We start from the raw sequence: 20,613 nt of genomic DNA on the forward strand, positions 1-20,613 counted from the left end.
TAGGACACCGGCCTTTGAGACCTGGAGTTCCCCCAACCCTGCTCAAGGATATTTTGTTTGTGTGTAAATCTTCTCTTAGTCTGCTTGTTTAACCTCCACAAGGTTCAACCCTGGGTCCACTGTTATTCTCATTTTACATGCTTCCTTTAGCAGGTATCATTTAATATTTTTCTGGCGTTTTTTAGCATTTCTGTGATGATGACATTCAACTGTATGTGCCTTTTAAGCCTCACCAGCTGCATAGCCTATCCACCCTAGTTGACTGTTTATCCCGAACCGGTGAGGTTTCACGTTTCTGTTTCTTTTAAATTGTGATCTATACTCTACTCCTCTGAAATATTAATGCTTTTTTGTTATTGCACCTATTATAGCAGATAAATCTCAGCCATGTCTCCAAGCAATGCAAAATGCTACAGTCAGACTCTTAACAGACTCTAGCAGGCAAGCTCACATTTTATTCTTCTTATTGACTCCCAGTTTATTTTAGATTTATTTAAGACAAGCTCCAGATTATATGACTCAACCTCTTGTTAACACAATGCTGTTTGCTGTCTTCGCTCACAAGCTCAAAATCTGTTAGCTGTCCCTCATAAGACTGAAGACCAGGGGAGACAGGGAAGCTTTTCAGTCTGTGGCTCCAAGGCTTTGGAACAGTTTAGCTCCATTTAACTGAATCTGTACAGTTGTTGGGAAAACAGTCCAAACCTTTTCAGGTTAATCAGGTTAATCTGCTCTTTTTTTGTTCAGGGGTTGTTTTTTTTTAATTCTGTTTTTACATGGTTATCTTTGGGTATAAATTGTTGCACAAGGCTTTTATATCTGTGAAAAGTGCTATAAATATAAGCTTTGCTTTCCTTCCTTTTTGTTTTTTTTGTTTGTTTGTTTTTTTATTTGTTTGTTTGTTTTTTTTAACCTGTCCCGCTTGGTTCTTTTGCCATCAGAATTGTTGTCTAAAGGCGAAGAAAGATGCTTTATTTAAAATTGACCATCCCAGCCTTGCCGTAATGGTCCATTTGATTCACCTTTATTGTTTATTTTATTTTCACTTGCTGAATACGGGACAGACTTAACTGGGGAAAGAAAGGGAGAAAGAAAGAGGGAAAGAAAACAGCGGGAAGAGGGACGGGGAAAGGGCAACAAACCAAAACCAACAGAATAAGCAGACAAAAAAATACATATATCGATCATCTGATCACCTGTTGAGAAAGAAAGAGAAAGCAAGCAAACAAAACGAGAAATAAACAACATCACAATGATCTATGGGAATATGACAGTAAATACTAAATGTTAGACATTATTGTGCAGCACGTAAGATCGACAGCGCGCACAGTGTGCTTTGAGGTAAGTTATTTTGTGTGATTACCTGTGTGTACACCTGTGAGCATGGACTTTTTTTTTTTTTTTGTTTGTTTGTTTGATTGTTTTTTTTTTTTATTCCTTCATGTAATGATCTGCTAGAGGGTGTGGGGGCCACTGCCCCGTCCTCCAGGGCATGACGCAGGTATGGAGGAGATCAAACTCTAGACATCCAGAGGCCCCCAGAACACAAGAGACCAAGGAAGACCAACAAAGGGGCAGCTGCGTTATTATCCCAGGAGCTGAGGAGAGTCCCAGATGAGGGGTCACTCAGCAGCCGCGAGCAGAAGCCAGGGGGTTGCAGTGACGTGCCCGTGAGCTCCGCCGGCAGCCAGCTGTGCCTGAGTGACCGAGCCCCTGGGCCGAGAGGCCGAGGGCACCCGCCTCCGAGTGGCCCGAGCGAGCCCCAGGCTCCAGGCCCCGATAAGCAGCCACCAAGGAGTGAGCGGTGTGTACCTGGGCGCCCACCCCGGACACAGAGAACCACCAACGCACCGATGTCTGAGGCGCCCACCACCGGCAGGGGAAGTGGTGGGGGAGATAGGCCTCAAACCTTGGAGGGCCTGATGTCCCCAGAGAGGTGGCGTCTGATACCCAACCTGCCATACAGGCACACACAGATACAAACATCCATTCCCACCCTCATGCTCTCATAGGCAATTATTCCACACTCAACCAACGCGGAGACAGACATAAAGAGACGCTGTACACACAATCACTCTCCCAAGCGTAAAGAACCGGGTCTGGGTACCCTTGCCCCTGGAGGGGAAACTGCACCCAGACCCAGGTGGTGTTACCTTTTCCTGCAGTGGGGAGAAGCAGACCGCCCGACTCCGCAGCAGCAGGGAGGCCCCATTCCAGACCCCAGTCGGACGGCCAACTCCTCCTCCTAGCCCCCGGTCCAGCAGGCCGCAGAGAACGGGGTGTGTGAAGACTCCAAACCTCCTCCACCCGCTCATATGTAAAAAATGTATGTGTGTTCTAAGGTGCATTTAAAACCCAGGAGGGCATGGAGCTACCTGCCAGAGCAGCAGGTAGCGCATAGCCCCTCCTGCTAGCCCTCAATGTCTACGCGTATTTAAAATTGAGAGGTGGGCAACGACGCCAGGGGTGAGGTGTACACCCTGATGGTAATTTGGGTTCTGTGTGGCGTGCCCACCCCAAGATCCTATATGTGTGTAATGAGAGTGTGAGTAATGTGAATGTCTAAGTTGTGGGATAAAATTGAGGCAGAGGCAGCCAGAAGGGGACAGAGGGGGGATGCCTCCCTGCACCCTGGTGACACACCCCTACCCCAAGGCCCTGCATGTGTGGGTGACTGTGGTGGAGCGAGAAGAGGGAGGCAGCTGGAGATGGGGAGGGAAGGAAGGGAGGGGCAGTGACCCCTCCTGGGGCCAGCTCCCGCTGACCCCAGTAGGCACCCCATACTCTGCAACCCGCCAGGGAAAGGGGGGGCCCAGGCCCATCCGGACCGGGGCCCAGTGCAGCAGCGCCGCCTACAGAGCCCGGGACAGTCCACCCGACCCCACCACAGAGAAAACTACACCCACCCCTCATCCACTCATCTTCCAGATTACACAAGACAATAGACGCCCAGGCTGAGATCTTCCTCCACCTCTCCTGTATCTCCCCTCCTGCAGAGAGAGTTCCCAAGAGAGGAAAGCTCCTGCAAGATGTGACAACCTCCCCACCAGTTGAAGAGCCCCCAGGTGGCTCGATGCACCGCGGCACCCTCGCCAGGACCGGGCCCCATACACCCACCCGCCCACAACCCCGCAACACACCAACCAGGACCCAGGCCCCTGAGGCCCGGCCAGGGCCCCAGCCCAGAGACGGAACGCCCCAGAACCTCACGCCCATCCCGGACCCACCCAGGGGCAGCCAGGCTACCAGGTCAGTAACCCACGTCCGTCAGCACAGACCCTCCCTAGCCCTGCTGCACGCAGCCACGAGGAAACCGTCACCCAAGAGCCAACAGAGCCCTTAATTGGCCATGACCGCTACCCCGGGTTGAGCCCCCAAGGAAGATGCTCCTGGGAACCCCCGATGCCCTAAGCCTGTCCCTACCCCACACCTATCACAACAGTGAAGGCGGGACCAAACTATGACCCCCACCCCCACTAGGTGATGGAGCTGATCAAAGGAGCCCAGAGAAATTGATCTGATGTGGTGGCAGAGGCTGTATCAAGACTAATGTAATCTAATAGATAATTTCTATATTGGTTAAAATTAAGATTATTTTTATTTTTCCAGTTCATGAGGACTGTTTTCTTGGCTATGCATAGTGCAGTGAAAACCATATGGGCTATATTCTTTCCGTAGTGACATTATCTAAGCTGCCCAACAAACACACTAAAGGCGGTTGGAATGTTACATTTCAGACACTTTGATAAGTCTTCACATATCTCGTTCTGAACTGGTGGACAGAACCAAAGAGCGTGGATATAATTGTCCGGTGAATTGGTTTGGCAGTGTGAGCAGTTGTTGGTAGATGTAAAGCCCATCTTGAACATCCGATGACCTGTATAGTGCACTCTATGTAGTATTTTGTATTGAATTAAATGAAGACTGGGGTTTCTAATTAGATGAAAGGTTTTTGAGCAAATCTGAGACCAGAAGTTTTGGTCTAAGTTAACTGATAAATCCGCTTCCCATTTTGCAATAGGAAGTGATATTGATTCATCTATTTTCCTTCCTTTTTGTGAATCACTAAACCACACTTTAACCCAACTGTGGTCACCATTTCACAGTCACAGTTTTAGCTCATTGTTTTGATCTTGGCCAAACATAAATGCATCCTGATTTGAAATATTTTTATTTCTGTTATTTTCTTTTCTCTTTTTGAGTTTGAGTTTGATATTTTTGATGTAGCTGGTAATCATTCATTCTTACATCAGACACACAATAATGGTGACAGACATTCAGTAGCAAAGTCAGACATTTGTTTTTGTTTTTTTCATAGGAGTGGCCGGACTGAGACCATTACTCACTTAAACTTTACATCTTGAAAACAGTCCAAGAAGGTGTGACTCCCATATAGAAATCTACTACAAGGATCATACACACTGTAAAAAAAAAAAATCCTAAAAAAACAGTAATATTCCGGCAGCTGGAGCGCCAAAATAATAACAGAAAATAACAGAAAATAACTTTCTCATAAAAATAAGGTTATTTTCAGTAATGACAATACAGTTTGTTGCCCTAATTTTACATGGGATTTTGCCTTTTTCAAGTGCTTTTAAACATCAAATTAGGAACATTTTAATGTGATTAAACAATGAAATTACCTATAAACAAGGTCGATGAATGCGGCAATATGAATAATAATACTTAAATGTACAGAAATATACAGTTAACAGTTGGTTTAAATAATAATGGATTGCATTTATATAGCGCTTTTCGAGACCCTCAAAGCACTTTACAATTCCACTATTCATTCACTCTCACATTCACACACCGGTGGAGGCAAGCTACAGTTGTAGCCACAGCTGCCCTGGGATAGACTGACAGAAGCGAGGCTGCCATATCACACCATCACCCTCTGGCCATCACCAGTAGGTGAAGTGTCTTGCCCAAGGACACAACGACCAAGACTGTCCGAGCCGGGGCTCGAACCGGCAACCTTCTGATTATCTGAACTGCCAACTCTTGAGCCACGATCGCCCTAAATAACATTATTTGATGTAAAAAAAAGTTTATAAGAATCATTTTCTATATTTTTCCATAGCATTACATTTGAATTTAACAGTTCAATCTTTCAAATAACGGACAAATATTTGTGAAATTATGATACATTTGTGAATGTATTTTAACAATCTCTAAATATGCACATGTACTGACAAATATATTTAAAAAACAAGAAAATTATGTTTTATTACATTTACAGTGATTTTACGTTATTTTACATTTGAAATGTAGAATCACAGTCTATTTATTTAAATTTAATGATATTCTAGAAAAACAGTACAAAACTGTAAAATACTTTTATATTACAATTTTTTTTTTTTACAGTGCACTAATTTCAAATTTCATTATGTGGACAGTTTTTGTTATAGCTCATACGATAACAGTCATTCAAATAGGTGGTTTTGTTGTTTAAATGGCAGTAAATAAATTATTTTTTAGAAAATCTGATAGAAAATAGCTTTTACTGGGCATAACCAGTTCTAAGAATGTGTAGCATGGCCACTATTGACCTCTCTTTGGCTCTGTGCTTGCAATTATTTTCACTACTTAAATATCTTTGAAACATTTGGGGGGGTTTTCTCACATGACTACAATTTGCTTAACCAACATCTCTTAGCAAAAGCACAATTTGTTTTCTGGTAAATCCGCCACTTTAGTCATGAAAGGATACGTAACTCACCTTAAATCCGTGTTGCGTGATACCAATCCACTCAAAATGCCTCTAAATATTCCAAATATTGCTCCTGACTCTGAAACAACAATGTCCAGTTCCAGCAGGGAAATCTGTCATTAATTCTTACACGTCTCAAGTGTAAGAGAAGCTCAAACCCAGAATGAACAAAGCCATCCCAGATGATCCATCTGTTTATCTTTTCCTCCCTCTCTCTCTCCTCTCAGTGGTCCACCCTTTGGGTGACTAATGCATGACCCTGTAATCAGTCTGAACATAATCAGGACTCTTTGAGTCTGATCCAAACATCATCCATTAACTTCTGTCACACTGCATCTCTAAGCTTTGGGCTTAAATGTCGAAATGCTGACTCATCTACAGGAAGTGGGATTAATGAGATATATCAAGAGGATATAAAAAGAATAAAGAGCCAAACATGCATTAAGTGTCATCATTATACCAACTGTAGTCAGATTGTGCAGTTCGAGTTCATGCTGTATACATCTGTGTATGGCATGAGTATGCACAACAGAACTCATCATTTACAGATACATACAGTTGGAGAAATAAGTATTTGATCCACTGTTGAATTTGTAAGTCTGCTTAGTTACAAAGAAATGAACACTCTCGGATTTTTATGGTGGATTAACTTTAATGGAGGGAGATAAACCAAAATTCCACAAAAAAACTAAAGTTATGAATGGAGTATTTGATCCCTTAGCCAGATTTCTGGCTAAGGGGATCAAGCAGATTGGCTGTGTCCTAAGGTGGTATGTCAGGGACAAGACTGCAGACTACACGAGGCTGAAATGAGCTACAAGACAGTCAGCAAGAAGCTGACCGTCGAGAAGGTAACAACTGTTGAGGCAGTTATTTAGAAATGGAAGAAGTATCAGTCGCCCTCTGTCTAGAACTCCATGTAAGGTCTTGCCTCATGGATAAATGATGAAAGCACTGATTCTCATATAGCACTTTACTACACTTCTGGAGCACTCAAACAGCTTTCTATCACATACATTCATATTTCAATTGATCCACTGGAGAGCAACTTAGGGTTAGTATCTTGCCCAAGGATGTTTGGAAAACAGACTGAAGCAGACAGGGATCGAACCACCAACCCACCAACCTGACCTATCGCTACAGCTATGAGGTGCAAATAGTCACAAGAAAGGTGGTGGATCAGCTCAAAATAGGAGGAGCTTGTTATTAACATGAAGGTATCTGGGGCCACAATCAGTAAGAACACCATTGGTAACACTCTACACCGTAATGGATTGAAATCTTGCTGATCCACAAGCGACAATTTCAGAGAAAGTTTCATCCCACTGCAACAGTCAAACCTGCAGCTACAGTTTATCCAAGCTGCATCCTCTGCTTCAGAAATGCATTACTTCTAGAATCCACTTGAGGCTGAAAGAGGACATGTTCATGGATTCCAAAACTTTAAATGTCCAACAGAACTAAGCAGAACCAAGAGTATTTGCAGCCTCATACAGAAATAGCCATTTTCCTCTTTAAACAAATGTACAGTGGGTGAAATTTAATCACTTATTTAAGCTTCATCATGGCTTAATTTTAGGAACATAACCACACTGATTGACAGGTGGATGCCAGCTGTAGCCAGCAGTTGTCTTTTAGGCTTTAACTATATTATTTTGTGACACTTATGATGATGGTGCATTTCAGCACATTTTCAAATGGATTATGTAACAGACAGAAAGGTTTAATAAAAAATAGCAACTTTTCAAGAGATTTGTGCTCCAGGTTAAGTGAATAAAATTCTACCCTTTTATCTGTCTATTTCTTAGCATAATTATCAAGTAGCTGTGCTTTTGTGATGCACCCAGATCTGTGGATACACCTCGTTATCCAAGATTGCCATTGAAACCTAGCGCTCCACCCTCTTACTCAAAGCTTGTCACCTGTGGCTCTAAATACCAACATGGCAGTGATCAAACACTAAAACCTTAAAATGCATTCCACCAGAGTCAATTAAAGGAGACAAGTTCAAATTCCTATTTATCCCACTGCACAGCAGAGGGAGCTGACAGGATAATCCTGTAGGAGTAAGCTGAACTAAACAACTAAAATAATTATTAACACTAGCTTCTAGACAAAAAAATGGCAACGTTTAAATATGAACTTTGTGTTGGATGCTGTTAGCCCCTAGCTTACTTGGGTCTGTGTAAAAGTGGTAGTCTACAGAGTGGTTTCACAGTGGCTAGTTCATGAGTCTGTCTCGGTGAGCTGGCCCCATTACCTGTCTAGCTGCAATGGCACAGGCTTGTCTACTCATATTGTATTTACATGAGGTTAAGTGTTCTTCTGTCTTTAGCTAATAATTTCTTTTTTGTGCAGCAAAACCTTCCTTAAAAGAAATGCACTGTCAATTTTGGGGGGGTGATCTGTTGGAGAAACAACACACTTCCCACGAGGAAGAATCATGAGTTGGTTTCTTTTTATGACTCTGCCTTAAATCTTGTGGAGGTGCTGTTACTGATTTATTGCTTACTGGCTTGTTGGCTGTCAGTGAATGACAGTAACAGATTTAGTTACCTTTTCAATTCTTATGTACCATAAAAAATGTAGATAAAAATTATAAAATTATATCATTACACATATAAGCTGCAGTCATAATTCTAAGTAAAAGCAAGGAAGCATTAACACCTTCATGATGTGCAAGTAATAACAGAAAGTAGCAATAAACATAATGTGCATACATACAAGATACCCATAAGACACTTTTGATACAAAGAAAACAGAAACAAATGTGAAGCAACTTTAATAAAGATATGAAGAAGAAGCGCAAAGGGGTGCAAGGAGACACAGAAAGAGAAAAAGATGATGGAAAACATCCAAAAAGGCCCAAAAAGAAAATTTCCAAGACAGACAATCAACTGTGAAGAGATGTATAACTACAAAAAAGAAGGTCACAAGGACCTTAAAGTAAATAGTGCAAAGTTTTCATCTGTTTTTCCTTGCTTTTTCACTAAAATGTTCAGAGGAATCATAACATGTGAAACCACAAGAGGATATGCATAATGAAGACGAAGACCAGTGCAAAACAAAAAAAGCTGAAAAATAGATGAGACTGCAGTCAACAAAGTAGCAAAACAACTGTGGACGCTTTTTAACAGGATCAATGTGTTTGGAAAAAAAAAACTAAAATGCATTTTACATTTTTTGCATGGGCTCCCAGGACTATAATTAGCAGTTAATGATAAATCAATTCAAAACCTTGTCTCTGGATTCCTTTAAGGGATATTGATGCCACTTGTTTCTTATCTTATCTCTAAGATGAAGGCTCCAGTTTCTCAGAAGCCCCTCCTTCTCTCTAGGAAGGAAATAAATCAGTAGCAGAGGATTCAGGATGGTTGTGGGTCTGCAGCAGCATAAACCTGTTACAGTGCTGTACTAAAGCTGCAGGGCTTTATTGCTCCAGTGCTCCACGTTGCATGTAGGTTCAATACTGGGTAAGGGTTACAAACTGTATGAACTTTATCATTCTTTAATGATTTTTTTTTTCGAATCAGCTGTCTGATAAAGGTGAGAGGTTAAGGGAAAAAACTGCTGCTGGACTTTTGCTATGCATGGATCCAACTCCATGTATGCCCAGCAGGATATAATGCTAAGTAACAGACTAATAAAATACTAGAATGCTGCTCACCAAAGCTCCCATTAAAAATGATCCAAAAGGCGCCAACGCCACAAACATGGTGGAGACGTCCACATCAGTGACTTGATTTAGAAGGAGTGAAACACTATAGATTACAACTGCCTGTGCTGGAACGCCTGTCAATCAAAGGAGCCGCACCCTTAACTGAAAGCCTTATCAGTATAACTCTGTGATGATTTCTTTTCACCCACCATACAGTTTCTATGAAGGAGAGGTTATCCATACGGGATACGTTACCATGCTGTAAACGTGCTGTTTAATGCTGTAAAGTTGGCCATCGTGCAAGTCCACAGGGACTGACTCATTGGAGCAATCCTCAAGTGGCAGCTTGAGGAAGTGCAGTTTTTGGCTTCATTTGTCAACCCAGCTGAAGCAAATGCATTCTGTAACTGTCATTATCATCCTAGTTATAATCATCACTGTTTCTGCCACTTCTGAGCACCCTTGTAATGCACACGCCACCTTGGCCAGAAATCTGTTTTCATTATATTTTTAGTTAAAGATTTACCACTTGGAGTCCTTTTCCAACACACACAAAAAATACTCCTTCTCATGTCTTGTCTGGGACTTTTTGTGCACTTCATTTTGCTTCTTTTGCTGTTGCTAATTGCTGAAGCTCATGCATTTAATTATGTCCTCAGGTTTACCCGTGCAGTGTTTCTTCCATGGTTACATGTCCAGTAACAGTGATGACGCTAGTGGTGTATTTTTTGTGTGCAGCTGGTTCTTTATTCAAATACTCAAGGAAATGTAAGGAACTCTCGTGGACCTTCCTGTGAGTGGAAAAATTAAAGTAAAAGCCAGAGAGTCAAAATGTGGCACCTTGTGCACCATCAGTATGTGATGAGGTGGTTGTAAGACATTACCTGGATACTCCCTATACTATATTTTTTTTTCTTTTAGCTATCGATAAAATATACCACGTGACCAGAATTGAGAGATTCTGTAATTTTCCACAGTAAGGGCAGTTTCAGTAATTTTCCACAACAGGGGTAAAAGGACAATGTTCAGTCCAGCAGTTTGGTGGTGCACAGCTTCATGCAGCTACCTAAACGTTTGTTGCACAACCTTGAGATCAATTGCACTTCTCTTTGATGCACTTTTGCACGTCTATTTCTGTGTTTCACGGCCATAACTGTACAGCTGCATTGTGCAGGGTTTCTTTTTTAACCTCCAATCAAAGTACAGTAAGGTACAGTAAAAACACAAGTCAGCATAACTATCAGTGGTATTAGCTGGTAACTTTGTGTAGTGGTGCAGATGTTACTGATTGCTGTGCATCCAAACCCAGATCTGGGAAATTCCATGACATCAGGAGAGTCCGTCCTTCTGTGTATAAATAGGACGGCTTAGTGGTAATGTGCAATAAAGTAGAGGCACAAAATAAGGCAGCATCACAGCTGGGAAATTGCATCAAATATGGAGAGGCACATTAATGGTAAGACTTTTTCAGTGGAACTTTTAGTTTAGTTTGCAAAAGATCACTTATAACACTTATGTTATATGCACTTCACTTAGCACAAAGTACCACATGCTGCATCTTTTTAGGCGCAATGAATGATATTCTTTCATAAATAATGCTCTGATATGTTTAAAGTCATTTTTTATTTTTATTCTTTATATTTTATTCATGCACAGTATAAATCAATCCGTATTCCTGCAAGAATAACAACTAAAAATGATGTTTTGAGCTTGATAACCTCATCAGAGGGAAGGAAAAATATTTTAAAAAGTAAAAAAAGATTTTGAATTCTTTAACTCAGTTCCTCAGAAAGCCTTCCACACATCTAAACTTATCGCTTTAAAGACCTTTAAATGTTCTATATGTTATCTCTCTGCACTGCTCTGTATCTGCTGGAAATAGCCCAGCCTTGAGACAACGCTAAAAAGAAAAAAACTGAATTTGAAATGGTTCTTTTCAAAACGAAAAGTAACATTTGTCTTTAATTGAATTATTGGAATGAAGTTCGAAAGATAAGCAGCAGTTTGTTTTGAAGGTGACTAAGTTCATTTCGTCATACAATTTGGACTGTTGCCATAACTGACAAGGCCAGAGGTCAGTCAGCTCAGAGGTCAGGTGACAACTTGGACAATCACGCCAGAAAAGTGTAAGAAAGATATGACAAGACATGAGAGGGCATAGCAGACAGTGAGATCTTAAAGTTACACTTACACAGGGAAAAAGTAACATAGAGTACAGTTAAGTGGCAGGTGACGCTTGAGCACAGGGTTAGTTCAAACAGTCCGCAGAGTCAGGGAGGGCTGCAATCAGCCTATCAGCTCATCTCAGTGCCAGCCCACATCATCTGATGACTCAGCTGATACGTTCTGTGCATCCTATTGGCAAATTAGATATGGTGTGTGCTATTTATGTTGCTCCAACCTGCACGGAGTCGCTGCTGCCTCGACATGCTGCTTTGCAAACCCACCTCCCTCCACTGTTCCTTCTTTTCATGTTTTCTGTGCTCTCTCTGCATTTTTGGTTCCCCACATGTGCATTCAGAAGGGCAGAGCAGAGGGAACCTGCCAAATATAAATGACTCCAGATGCAAATGAAAAGCTTATTTAGACTTATTTTGGTGATAATTCTGCAGCATTAAACTGGAAGTAACATTTGTGCAAAATCACAGATGTATAAAGCTGCCATCACAGCGTGTTTCTTTCATTCATGATCTTAATGCCTCAAAAAGAATTTGAAGTGAATCGAGGAATCGTTGAAATCAGTGGGAAAATTAAGAAACTAGAAGCAGGACTAGGTAATGAAGTGACATGTGTTGTTCCTTTCTTTTATTTTATGCAACAAGGGGACAAAAAAATGTTGTACTTATGAGACAGAGTAAGGCCCTTTTTTTCTTTTTTTCTTTTTTCTTGTAAGGGGTGAAGTCCTGTGAAAGCCAGGCCCTTGTGGCAGAACCTGAAAAATGTTCTCCAGCTGGCAGCTTTGATGTGAACAGCTCCACTGCAGATGAACAAGTAGCAGAGTCCTTCATCAGACAAGCGATGGAAATCATTGTGGACGAGGCAGTGAAGAAGGCCACGAATGTCCAAGAGAAGGTAACGCATTGTTGTATTTATTTATTATTTGAAATCCAGGGTATTTAAAATGGATTTAAAAAATGGAATTCCAACATGTTTTCTTTGAAAGTACAGTGCAATTATATTTACCTATAAATATTTAAAAGTTGGCACTCTAGAATAAGGAGATAACAAGTTTGTTTTTTACAGGAAACAGTTATAGTGTAAGTAAAATAGTAAAAGTAAAATATGTAAGAAAAATTGTGTATGTTTCTGTTCTGTGTCCTGTGTACTGTTTGTTTGTATATGTGTCTTTTTGGCTGCTGTTACAACCAAATTTCCCCTTGTGGGACAATTAAAGGATTATTCTATTCTATTCTATTCTAAATTTACATGGATGGATGGCAGCATGGTGGCGTGGTGATTAGCACTGTTGCCTCACAGCAAACATTTGAATTTCAAAAGGAGTTTACAGGAAAGTGCAGCGTACTTTTAATGCATGATGTTTTTCCAAAAATTTACCAAGAAATTAGCTGGGCAGTACTTAAAATAATTATAATATTTTGTTACACTTGCTGTAACACGCCTGAAGTTATGCAAGACTTAAAATTACACATGCACCACCTAAAATTACTTATGACTATTTAAAGACTACATACATTTACTTACAGTTTAAATATTCTTTGTTTCGTGTAGAAACATGACATGTTTATTATAGTGTACCTACATTTAAGTATTTTTGAATTTGTATGAAAGTATAATTACATTTTAATTTCAAATAATATTCATTCAAATTCCATTTAATTACAGGGGATTATAAAGCGTTACCTTGATTATTTTATCTTACACTGTGCTTTGGCACAGCCCTTAAGTTTGAGCTGTTTTAGCTTGTTTTTGTTTACCTGTTAAACCACTTATATTATAGACCAACTTACCTGTGATTGGCTGCCCCTCCCTAACAAATCATTTGAGCAGCAGGTTGGTGTTCTCACATATTAAAGACATCGACCTGTCATACAGAACAAAGCTGTGAGCTGACACTGTAGTTATATTTAATATAAACATCCATCATTGTAACAGTATGTAAATGACCAACAATAAGGAAAAGCACTGGTTAGTGGTTGCATTTAAAAATCAGCAGCATTTAAAAACACAGTAACAATGGAACTGAATCTTAAAGTTATAATTATATTATTTGTTTCTGTCTAAAGTAATCAAATTATATTTATATATATATTTATATTTAATTTATATTTAATTTGCTAACTATTTTAACTTGCCTTTTTTTAGTTTTGTCTCTTTAGGTGGTGGATAGTGTAAAATATGCTTCAAGTATTGTTATTGGTTGACCTTGACAATGACACCTCTGTGCCTGTTTTCCAGGTTTGTGAGTGGCACTCCCCCGAGCAGCTGAAGAAGCTGCTGGACCTCGAGCTGAGAGACGGAGGAGAGGCGGAATCTGAGATCTTGCAGAGATGCAGAGATGCCATCAGATATAGTGTCAAGACCAGTGAGTGTTCATAACTTTCAGCGACTGCCTACAGTATATAACGGTGTGTATTTATGTTATGTGCATTTTTAAGCACCTGCTTTGGAGGAAAAACAACTAACATGATGTGCCCAAACCAAAATGAAACAAACTAAAACTCTTATTGTAAACTTAAACTGAACATAAATTTAAACTAAACATTTTCTTGCCTTTACAATTTGTCATACGGATTTCTAATTATGACAGCTTCACATTGGGTGCTTCTTCTGTTTCCCACAAGCCATATGCCATGCAGTATATGTCTGATTGAGTGATAATAAGCATTAGTGCACAATCAAGCTCTAGCAATCTGTTCAATGCCCCAGTTTACAGGACATGAAAAAACACAATCAGTCAGTAACTTTAGACAAAAGGAATATCTGGGCTCTACAGACAGATTTGATGTAAGCTGTCTATATGCAATGCTCTTGGATTTAAAATTTAAGAGGAGAAAGTGTTAAGATCTGACGAATTTGACTGACTTCCCAAATTTCAAGATCGGAAGAGCCTCTAAGTAAGTCTCCTGGCAGCCAGATACATAATTGTTCATCGATTTGCTTGCATACTGAGTGACAGTGACGCAAATTTGCATTGCACCAGTATGAGGTGTATGATTCAGCACAAATGTTATCAAATTAAAAGGAAAGTCAAACTAATAGTTAGCATATGATCCTAGCTTTGCACTGTATTTCTGTCCCATCTCTGTAGGTCATCCCCGTTTCTTCAATCAGCTGTACGCAGGGATGGAGCCCTACTCTATGGTGGCAAGCTTCATTGCTGAAGCAGTCAAAACCAATCTGTGAGTCATACAACTTACTGTAAACCTGTAAGTCACACATGGAAATATTTATGCTGTCCACTGTTCTCTCAGGAATTATACTACACATTAAATCACACACGTATGTGATATCTGTCAGGTACACATATGAGGTGGCTCCAGTGTTTACCTTGATGGAGGATGCTGTGCTCAGGAAGATGATCAAGGTGATTGGCTGGGAAGAAGGAGGTGATGGAATCTTTAACCCAGGTATCCAAGTCCAGTTGTACTTGTGTGTCCAACTGGACATCAATAAATGGGATGTTTGAAATTAAGAAAGATCTTTATTTTAACAAGTAAAGTCATCTTGGGATAATTTCCTTTCAGGTGGCTCATTGTCCAACATGTATGCTGTGAACTTGGCCAGGTACCGCTACTGCCCAGATTTTAAAGAGGTTGGCATGTTTTCTGCTCCTCGACTGGTCATATTAACGTCCCAGGAGGTAAGTGTGGATAAGAATTAGGGTAAGCCTAGAGTGATTTGGAGTTATTAGCTGGTTTTCCTGGAAAGATGTCACTGCCTGCATTCACTACAAAAAAGTGAAAATATACCCAACCGTTCACATAGATGGCCACCCCTCCCTGAACCTGGTTGTTTCTGTGGTTTCTTCCTGTTAAAAGGGAGTTTTTCTTTCTCTTTTGCAAAGTGTTGCCTGTTTCACACAAATAATAACTGAAGCAAATGGTTTACTTGCTTGATTAAAGATTAAAGAGGGATTCATTGTGAGACATTAAATTAAGACCCATGAGTGATCTGGAAGTATTTGCTGTGGTTGTGGAAGCCAGCCAGAGCAACAGAGCCAACCAGTACAGGCATGCATATTTACTGACAAACTCTTGCTTAATATCTTTCAGTGTCATTATTCCATTTCCAAAGGAGCAGCTTTAATGGGGATCGGCACGAAGAATGTTTATACTGTCCCAACTGATGAGAGGTGCACTGTTGGTTTCACACACTTCCCTTTTTTCTTTAAAACTCCTGATCATCTATGGACGCAGAGAGACGGAGTCGTAGTGACTGAATTCAGGTTGTCTCATGTCTTCGATCGGAATTTTGTGTCTTTTTCAGAGGAAGGATGATTCCCTCAGCCCTCGAGGAGAAAATAATGTTGGCAAAAAGTGAGGTTAGTCAACCATCTTATTTTTCTGAGCTTTGATACAAAGAGTCTTGAAATGGTAAATGAGCCAAAAGATAATATCTCATTCTTTGTACTCAGGGTGCAGTTCCCTTCATGGTAAACGCCACAGCAGGAACCACGGTGCTCGGAGCGTTCGATCCCATCGACGAAATTGCCGACATCTGTGAGAAGCACAACTTGTGGCTACATGTGGATGTGAGCTCGTTATTTAATCGAGTCATTTAATCCCTCCTGTCGCTCAGCGTTGCTCATCAGTACTTTCCTCTTCTGTCTGTCTGTGCTCAGGCATGTTGGGGAGGAGCAGCTATCATGTCTAAGAAGCATAAACACTTGTTAAAGGGCATCCACAGGTAAACACTACGTACAAATCTCCCTAAACAAACAATGTAGTAGCTGTTTTTTTACAGCATGACACACAACTGCAACTCTCTGTATGGAACCCTCTTGTAGAACCACATTTTAATTTCTACAAGTAAGCAAAAATTAATGTTTAATTGTGCAGATTTCTATTTTAGTCCCTATAATTTTATCTTGTGATTTTCATTCTTTATTAAAAGATCAAGACTTACTATTTATCTACAAACCAACTTTTCTGTTACTGGTAAATTTAAGCTTCAAAGATGAACGTAAACTTGCAGAACTGCAGCCTAGGTAAGGTGGAATGTAACCTCGCTCTGTCATCTTTCATTTGTTTGATGAAGAGTTGACTCTGTTGCTTGGAACCCTCACAAGATGCTGATGGCCTCTCTGCAGTGCTCTGCTTTCCTGGTCAGAGACAAAACGGTGAGTCTGATAAGATTGATAAGTCATATTTGCTGAATGAAAAAACAAATACCATCAGTAAAACCAGCAAGAGTGACAGCAATGTCACAATGATCCACAATGATGTGCCACATCAACAGAATGTGAGTCAGGTCTTCAGCTGGGACAGATGCCCTTCACATCCTCTATCCTGTGTTATCATTTCAGTATAATCACGAAAGATTAAATTTCTTTTTTCATGTTAAGTCTTTCTCACTGTGCTCCCTCAGAGTCTCCTGCAGCACTGCCACTCTGCTCGGGCCTCCTATCTCTTCCAGCAGGACAAGTTCTACGATGTCAGCTACGACACGGGGGACAAGTCAGTGCAGTGCAGCAGGAAGCCGGACGCCTTCAAGTTCTGGCTCATGTGGAAGGCTTTGGGAAGCAGAGAGCTGGAGCAGAGGGTGGACAGAGCCCTCGCCATGGCAAGGTCAGTGTGGGCAAATAGAAATTATCAGTCGTCCTTCACAGTAAAGTTATATTTAACTTTTACGTTTACTATCTCACAGACATGACTGCTGATAACAAGTACATTTTTTCCCAGTTTCCTTAATCTAGAAGTCAGGTTAAGCAGTGCAACCACGTTTCATTGTAATATTAACATTTCTGATGAATCAAGAAGACATTTTGGTTTCTGTCTCTTTTTTAAACTGAACACTGAAACCTGACGTGATGTGTTTTTAGGTATCTTGCAGAGGAGATCAAGAAAAGAGAAGGATTCCGTCTTGTGCTGGAAGTACGTCCTTGCATATTCATGCATGATTTGAAACTAAACACCTAAAGCTAACCTTGAGCCATTTCACTCGCTTTATTTTCATCTTTAAGGCAGTATTATTAGTGTGAATGCTTGTAAAAGCATTCACAGTATTGTTCTTCTAATCTTTATTCTATTTTATCTATTCCGTACGTTTTTTGTACTCTATCTCCTTCAAAACCGTTCAACTTAGAAAAACCATTCAAACACTGTTAGATTCCTCTTCTTTTGGACATGACTGCTTCTATTTTTCTCATTTATAACATTTATATTTTTAAAATTATTCAACTTTTTTCAACAAAAATTTCCCATGTATTTCAATGGGGACACCCTTCAAATTCTCCTTCAACTTACTCCTCTTTAAACTGTATCTACTTCCACATACGTTGACGTGGAGCCACCATTCAAACTTTAAAACGAAGACAAGACATTCAACTATTCAACTTGTATTTATCTTTTCAATATCTATTATACTTTTTCTTTAGTTCCAGTTTAAGTTTCATGATGTTTTTTCACCCGTTTCAGAGTTTATAATGGGTGTGTATGGGACGGAATGTTGGGGCTAGAGTGAGACAGCTCAACTGCTAGAGTGAGAGGAGCAAAAAAATTAATCTTAAAATCTTTTTTAAAACTGCTGCTGTGTCTGCGGCGTTTGCTCTACAGGTATGATTTTACCCTCAAAACGTAGCCATCGCTGACCTCTTTCATCCAATGTGTTTACTATTGTCCTAGGTGTTATGGTTCTTTCATAAATGTCACCAATGCAGAGCCTCCTCCCTCCAACTCCTCCATAGACTCTAATGTTAAAATGGCTCAGAAGGTTCGTTTGAAAATCAGAAGAGCATGGTGTCTTTCCACTGTCACCACGTCCATATAATAAACTCCACAGGCATGAAAACTGAGAATTAGGTAGACTGGACATTGCTGCCGCTCACTGTGAAAGAATTTCGTCAATAGGACCTGTACTTTTCATTTGGGAGCGATTTGTTTCGACCTGACTTTTCTGTTCATTTTAAGCAGCAAAAGTGAGGTGCATGTCTGTGCGTGTGTATGGAGCCATTGGGTGCAGTCACTATAGCAACCAGGCTCACACCTGCCTGCCTAACGAGCTCTGTCTCTCACTGTGCCAAGAATCATCTTAAACACTTCTCTTTCAACTGCTGCTGTGTCCACAGTGTTTGGTCTACAGCAATCATTTTACCCTCAAAACGAAGCCATCGTTGTTCTCTTTACAGCACAGTGTCTTTCAAAGCTCAGAGATTTAAACTTTTTAAACTGTGTGGATCCAAGTGGAGGGATCACATTCTAGTCATTCAGTGATTCAAAGAATATGAACTTTTGATATTCATTCAGATATTTTCTGACTCTAATTTTCTTTTCTCATTACTTAGGTTTTTCTAATTTACATTTAAAACATTTTCAGCTATTTTCCAGCTTCTTCTGTGTGAACATCAGGTTTCAAAAGTACTGCACTTTTGTTTTCAGGTTAAAAACTCTGTATTTTCCAGCTCATTCAACATTTTTGGCTTAATATTCAGCAATTAATTCATTTCAGTGCATACATTCAGATTCAAGCATTCACACTGCAGTTTCTTCAGAAAATGCACTTTCTAGTTTGAACTGTTTTTCTCTGCAGCCTGAATATGCAAACGTTTGCTTCTGGTACCTTCCCCCAAGCATGAGGAACCTTCCTGAGAGTCCTGAGCTCTGGAAGAAGCTCCACACTGTAAGGAGTTCATCACTGCAGAGGGTTATTTTAATGTATTCTAATGCTGACATGAAGAGATTAATTAGTTTTAGTTTGGTAAATGCATGAATTCTGTTGTGATAAACAGGAAAAGTGTGACCCTCTTACAGACTGCTGCAGGCTTTTGGACATAAGTATGGAGTAAAAAGTCACTGCAGTTTCTACCCTGCACCTCTAGGTGGCCCCAGTGGTGAAACAGCGAATGATGAAGAAGGGCAGCATGATGGTGGGCTACCAGCCCCTTGGAGAAAAAGCCAACTTCTTCAGGATGGTTGTGATCAGTCCCCAGGTCAGCAGGCAGGACCTGGACTTTGTCCTGGATGAGATCCACAACCTGGGAAAGGACTTGTGATTAATGATCAGTGTATGCAAAGAGCCTTCCTCTGGCACAGATGGATATGTCAGGGAATTCTCACAGCACTATCAGAGAGTGATGTAACTTAATAACTTACAAAGATGTCTGATTATCTGTAAATATTTAATCTGTAAATAACAACCAGACAACTAAAATAAATGTCAGAATTTCACACGCTGTATATCATTTGTGGTTTGTTTTGTTTTGTCTAAATATATATTTGTCTTTCAATAATGCCCATGTGTTTTATCTCCCTGAATAATTAATGTTATGCCTTGTTATGCAGGCCAGTAACAGCCAAACCTGTCTTCAGGTTTTCCTTCCCATTCTTGTGAACATGACATGGTGCCAAAGATACACTAAGGGAAATTTCTTCAAATTTAGCATGAAACATCAGAGTCACTGTAAACCCACAAAGCACAGCTTTGGTCATAAAACAAGATCAACTTATGTTGCAATTATTCACACAAATATCTAGTAGGATCAAATGAGGAAAAACAGATATTTCTTAGAAGGTGAAAAGTTTATGTGATTTTAATTCAGTTCAATTTTATTTAGACAGCATCAAATCACAACAACAGTCGCCTCAAGGTGCTTTATATTGTAAGGTAGACCCTACAATAATACAATAAAACAACAATCATATGACCCCCTATGAGGAAGCACTTTGGCGACAGTGGGAAGGAAAAACTCCCTTTTAACAGGAAGAAACCTCCGTCAGAACCAGGCTCAGGGAGGGGCGGGGTCATCTGCTGTGACCGGTTGGGGTGAGAGAAGGAAAACAGGATAAAGACATGCTGTGGAAGAGAGACAGAGATTAATAACAAGCATGATTCAATGCAGAGAGGTCTGTTAACACTTAGTGAGTGAGAACAGTGACTGAAGAAGAAATATTCAATGCATCATGGGAATCCCCTGGCAGCCCGCACCTATTGCAGCATAACTAAGGGAGGATTCAGGGTCACCTGATCCAACCCTCACTATATGCTTTAGCAAAAAGGAAAATTTTGTTTAAATCTTGAAAGTAGAGATAGTGTCTGTCTCCCGAATCCAAACTGGAAGCTGGTT

At 40.4% G+C, this 20,613-nt stretch overlaps 1 protein-coding gene across 2 annotated transcripts; it reads left to right on the forward strand.

Moving 5' to 3' along the window:
- Positions 1-10,692: 10,692 nt before the first annotated feature.
- On the forward strand, positions 10,693-19,726 carry LOC116312140 (acidic amino acid decarboxylase GADL1-like). Of its 2 annotated transcripts, XM_031729498.2 has the most exons (15): positions 10,693-10,827; positions 12,265-12,443; positions 13,788-13,914; positions 14,641-14,731; positions 14,850-14,959; positions 15,077-15,192; positions 15,605-15,684; positions 15,819-15,873; positions 15,967-16,083; positions 16,174-16,238; positions 16,590-16,671; positions 16,920-17,119; positions 17,374-17,425; positions 19,080-19,169; positions 19,369-19,726. In XM_031729498.2, the coding sequence occupies exons 1-15, from the start codon at positions 10,809-10,811 to the stop codon at positions 19,540-19,542; spliced, it is 1,557 nt and encodes a 518-aa protein (XP_031585358.1). In that variant the 5' UTR covers positions 10,693-10,808; the 3' UTR covers positions 19,543-19,726. The 2 variants fall into 2 exon arrangements, with proteins under 2 accessions (XP_031585358.1, XP_031585359.1); XM_031729499.2 differs by lacking the exons at positions 10,693-10,827; positions 12,265-12,443; positions 13,788-13,914 and having other exon boundaries at positions 14,641-14,758.
- The last annotated feature ends 887 nt before the right edge of the window (positions 19,727-20,613 follow it).

This window comes from Oreochromis aureus, linkage group 11, assembly GCF_013358895.1.
Source record: "Oreochromis aureus strain Israel breed Guangdong linkage group 11, ZZ_aureus, whole genome shotgun sequence".
NCBI classification, from domain to species: Eukaryota; Metazoa; Chordata; class Actinopteri; order Cichliformes; family Cichlidae; genus Oreochromis; species Oreochromis aureus.